The sequence below is a fragment of the Pseudomyrmex gracilis genome, unplaced genomic scaffold (assembly GCF_002006095.1).
Source record: "Pseudomyrmex gracilis isolate BER0280 unplaced genomic scaffold, ASM200609v1 scaffold_3560, whole genome shotgun sequence".
In the NCBI taxonomy this organism is placed as follows: Eukaryota; Metazoa; Arthropoda; class Insecta; order Hymenoptera; family Formicidae; genus Pseudomyrmex; species Pseudomyrmex gracilis.
In genome coordinates, this window is record NW_018024144.1 from 8,048 (window position 1) to 13,279 (window position 5,232).

Genomic DNA, 5,232 nt, shown 5'->3' on the forward strand with positions numbered 1-5,232 from the left:
TCCTCACTATCTTGGGCTATGTTCCGATTCCTCACCCGAGTATACTTTATCTTTATCACTCACTAGACATAAAACAAAGATAAAATGACACTCGGTTGCACTCGGGTGGAGAATCGGAACACAACCTTGTGTGGCGTGCTCTCAGTCTCTCCTTTCTCTTCTTTCTTCCTCCAGATTTCCTGTCCTCTCGTTCCATCTATACCACTTCTCCTTCAAACTAATTTTCATGTAGCCCACCTTTACTTTATCATCTCCTTTTTCTCTTTCCTCCCTCGCCATTTTTCTTAATTTTTGCTGTATTTCTCTTTCTTTTCTTGTTAGATCATCTTCTATTACATCTTTTTCCAACTCTTTCTTCTTGCGCATAATTTTCCTTTTTTGCTCCCAATTGTCTAGCTCTACAACCAGTATGTTTTTACTATCGTTTATTCTTATTTTGCTTACCTTTTTCACTTCTACATCCACTTTCAGCCTCTCTCTTATGAATTCCTTCGTTTCCTGATCCAGCCTTTCCGCCTCTCTCTCTCCACTTCACTCCTTTTATAACTATATTGTTCTTCCTTTCTCTTCTCTCCCTTTTTTCATTCATCTCCTCCAGCTTTGTTATTCTTTCTGCTGCTTTCTTCCTGTTTTTTCCCGCTTCTTTCCGACTCCTAACCTATCCTATCTTCTTTCTCCTACCTCGGCCTTAGTCCTTGTTCTCCTTTATATGTCCTTTCACCTTCTATTCCTCGTCTTTTTTTATCCTTCCTTTTTCTTCTCGTCACTCTTTCCTCTGTACTACGTTCTTTCTTTTGCCAATTTTCTACTTTTTACTACTAGCTACTTGCTTTCACGCACATGCACACTTCTCGCTAGCTCTACCGGAAGTGCCAATTTTCTTTTAAATTAAAAGCACATGAAAGTATACTGCATCAAATGCAAGTTGGTCCAGGAACTATATGTGATATTTTTTCAATTGACAAGTATGACTTAATTAAAGATATGCTATCAACATTAAAAAATAAAGTGTTTTACTACTAATTGGGTGGAATACAAAGGAACACGATATTAGGTTGAAATGATTGTGATAATTAGATTATAATAGTATTATAGGTCCTATTTTTGGAGAAATCGTAAATCTAATTGTTCACAATAATAGACTATTATTTTTATGTTCTATATATATGAAACTTTAGAGTATAATATTCATATTCATGGATATGAAATTTCTAAAACTTCTAACACTTTTATAAGAACAGTCACTGAACTATAATATGGAACGAATCTTGCCATTGTGCGAGCTGTCCGCGTTAGAGAGCATCACAACTAGGATTTCTGTCTTTGTCTCGTCGTCGCTGATTGGTTGAATTTATACGAGTACAGTCTAAAACAAAAGAACAACGAAAAGTAAAGAATGACTGCATTTAGCAGAAATCAGCGCTCAGCTATTGCTGTAATACCTCATAATTACGTTATTTCGATTTTGGGAGACGTATTTTTTCTTCTCGAAGATTTTAAAAATATTCCCGTTAACAATATACAGGGAATTTCTGTCATTACAGACAACAAATAAGCGAAAAGGTAACTAATTGTCAAGTATCCGAAAGACATGATAATCTAAAAATAAAATATGATAAATATTTTATCAAAAACTTCTGAAGATATTTTAAGTATTTCTATATTCTTACAAAAGGTGCAATGTCCAAGTGTAAAGAAGTCTCGCTGTTTAGACGAACTGTATATATGATAAAAGGATGTAAAAGATAGGCACAATATGTGAGTTTGCTCAAAGGAATCCAAACTCTGAANGATAATAACTTATTAACTATACCTGTAATAAATAAATAGATGAATGAGTAGTTATTTTGCTTAGCTACTTAGCGTACANAAACACACACAGATATTGTTTAGTTAAAATTAAGCTAAAAGATGTCGTTTAGTTTATAATTTATGCTGAATAAGAAACATATGTAAAAACTCAAGCTATTTATTATCAAATAAAAACCAACCTCCGTTTCTGGTAAGACACGCTATTAAGATCCAGGCTATTCCTATGGCCCACACTGTTCTACTAAGTGCCACATACGTAGCACTAGACAAAACAGATATATATCGTTTATACAACCCGAATAAAACCAGTATGTTGCAAGTAATTGCAACGCCCCAATATAAAATTACTGTTTTCTGAAATTTGCATTAGATTACAAATAAATAAATATATAGATATAGTAACAAATATGTATATAAATATATACATATATTAATATATGTATATAAATATATACACATATTAAATATATACATATATTAACAAATCTAGAAATAAAATACATAAAATACNANAAATATATGAAAATNAAATAAAAANAGTATTGATGTATGTACACTGGTTTGCTTTTTACAGCATTCAATTAAATATAGATAACAAATATTTTAACATAAAATATTTCTCTCAAACAAAAATTATAATATAAAAATAGTTCATAATTTTGATTTAATAAAAACAAGTTCATAATAATTTAAAAATTCTAATTAAAGATATTCATTAGTGATTTATATAAACTTTCATGCATTTAATTTTAACCTTTAGANGACCGCAATGGCCACTATAGTGGCCAAAGATAGGTAACTATTTAATGTGCATATAAAAATATATAAGAGGTGTATATGCATTGTGAGCGACAATATTTTTGTATTTTTGTTACTCCCGTTTCGGGTGGTGTACGAGAGCGTCGCACACACCTTCGGCACGTCCTTGGCTCACTCTAAAGAGTTTACGAACAAAATTGGGCGTGAAAATCACGCCGCACAAACACACGGCATAATATCACCAATTACCTCGGACGTGACGGTCATCTCTCGAAATACTAATTACTCGACAGCTCAGAATGTAAAACGGAGAGGCGGGGTTCGGGAGGCGGCTTGTGGGTGTATGGGAGAAAGAAACTCAGCTCAGTAACGATAACGTGACAAATTAACAAAGTGTAGTATATTTAGACAATGGACAAAGGTATGGCAGTGCTTCGCCGATTTACACGGGCGTTAATAACGAGTCGAAGTAGCCAGAGCCGATCGACAATACGCGGCGGCACACGACGCTGATTAACGGCGATTCGAATAAGATATCGGTGACCGTAATAATAGAACAGGATCTTAGCGAAAAGTATTATTTCTAGGCGGCAAGCCGCGACACACAACGGTAACGAAAGTTTACACAGCCGCTGACGCGCTCGCAGATGTAATGACAATAGGCACGGAATGCGCCAAAAAAAACGGTGGCTCGACTCGAGACTGTTCACGACAATGTACGCACGCACTCAATTACAACAAAGTCGAACGAACGGTACGATTAATCAAATGTTACATTACGCGACAAAGACGGAACAACAACAGGAATAATTACACGAAAGACTGCGGCGACCGTAGAAAAGAGAGAGAGAGAGCGATCTTTACTCTACTTATCAACACGACAAAATACACAGTTCTCCTCGCAGACCTGACATGTCCCGGTAACGCTCGCCACGATTACCTCCGCGTCGAATCCGCAGCACTAAACGAACGGAATTCGAGTCATCGGAGCGGTAGATCGATATCAAAAGCAACACGCGACACGCAGTTGCGGGGGTGAGGAACTTAATGGCACTTATCGGCGTCGACAGCTAGCCTCGGGTTTTACTTGGCAACTATATCGTCTCCTCCACCGGACAACACGGTCTCGGGTCCTCCTCGAGTAACTGGTGACCGATCCTTGCCTTCAAACGGCACTTTACCGCGACAGAGAGACTTTTCAGGAGGTTTCCCCGGTGGCTCACGCCTCAGCAACGGTACGCGCAACAGTGATCGCTAAACGCTACCGCATTGATTTCCTTTTGTATGGCAGATCGCGCAGTATGTTAAGCAGCCAATCAGGTGGCGCGCGCGTGGCGCGGTAATCGATCGTCACACGCGTGGATCCGCGTTGTCCTTCCAAGGGTGACTGTAGAGCTGCGCCGGGCCCTCACCGCCCGATTCATGCAGACGATTCCGCAGCTTTCTAAGGCTGATCCTCCACATCGGGTCGGCAGGTCGTACGCGCTCGTCGGATCCCGACAACGTCTTTAGTGTCCGGGTGGCATCTTCTCCGACCGCCCTTTTCTGAGACAACCGGTTGCTTCCCGCCACTCTGCTCTCCACGTCGTACGCTCCTGCCTAGCTGTCTTTCCATCGTCGTTCCTGGTTGACGCCGATGCCTTAGGTGTCTCTCTCTTGCCGCTAAAATAAAATACCACAGACACACAAAACGATACGCCGCCCTGCGGCTCACGCAACGCAATTAACATTAATTTAAAACGGCCGTTACACAATAATATACGCGAAACATTCGCTTGCGCCCGTCGGCGCACGGTACTCAAAATCGGTGCTGAGCGCACCGACAACGCGAGACCGGTGCATCTAAGTGCACCACGCAACGAAGGTAGGTCGCTCTCTCTAAACCATGAGAGACGCGAGCCTACCGTTCTCTTCTCTGGCCGTGTTAACTACACAGTGACGGGCGCCGAAAAGGCGTCACGTCACAGCATATATATTAATGTATCTGTGCTTGAGAAGCATGTATTTATATGTGTACTTGATNAAAGTTGACGGTGTCATTTGTGTTTATTACATCAAATTAGACGTCGAACTCGGTATGTACATATGCACTCGTAATACTGTATTATGTGCGTAACACCTTGTTTTGAAAATTTTTATATAAAAGAAACATTACTGTAAATTCCTATGCACAAAATATAAATTTATTTATAATTTTATTTTTTCATTTCAAAACAATAAATAGCAAAATACAAAAATATAAAAAAATAAAAAATGCAAAAATAAAACTATAAAAGAAAAAAAAATTAAAAACTAAAAATAACAAAACAAAAAAAGAGCTATATAACTTGTTACATACACGCCGTTAGTTCTGAAGAAAAGTTAACGCTGAAGGAAAATTTTATATATAAATGTAATAGCTGTTACTTATTCAGACTCATTTAGGTTGACAACATTGTTTTTATGTAAAATTTTGATAATCTGACATTAGAATCGTAATTAACAATNTCAAAGACTCTTAGAACCACTAAAATTCAAATTTTAAAAACTTTCAACATTAGCCATACCGTTAAAGACGCTCTGGCCATTATAACGGCCAGCAACAAAGTTCGGAAACTTTGCGCTACATATAGGTTCTATATATGCATACATTTTTCGTTAAAAAAAGTCAACATTTTAAAG

General features: G+C 37.9%; 1 protein-coding gene across 3 annotated transcripts; it reads right to left on the minus strand.

Moving 5' to 3' along the window:
* Window positions 1–1,232: 1,232 nt before the first annotated feature.
* LOC109863204 (nose resistant to fluoxetine protein 6-like) lies at window positions 1,233–3,863 on the minus strand. Of its 3 annotated transcripts, none has more exons than XR_002251301.1 (5): window positions 2,821–3,856; window positions 1,992–2,166; window positions 1,671–1,785; window positions 1,443–1,599; window positions 1,233–1,366 (listed from the first exon to the last, which is right to left on the minus strand). XR_002251301.1 is itself a non-coding variant. In XM_020443423.1 (5 exons), the coding sequence occupies exons 1-5, from the start codon at window positions 2,836–2,838 to the stop codon at window positions 1,309–1,311; spliced, it is 540 nt and encodes a 179-aa protein (XP_020299012.1). In that variant the 5' UTR covers window positions 2,839–3,863; the 3' UTR covers window positions 1,233–1,308. The 3 variants fall into 3 exon arrangements, 2 of the variants coding, with proteins under 2 accessions (XP_020299012.1, XP_020299013.1); XM_020443423.1 differs by having other exon boundaries at window positions 1,454–1,599; window positions 1,671–1,813; window positions 2,821–3,863; XM_020443424.1 differs by having other exon boundaries at window positions 1,671–1,813; window positions 2,821–3,858.
* Window positions 3,864–5,232: the final 1,369 nt, after the last annotated feature.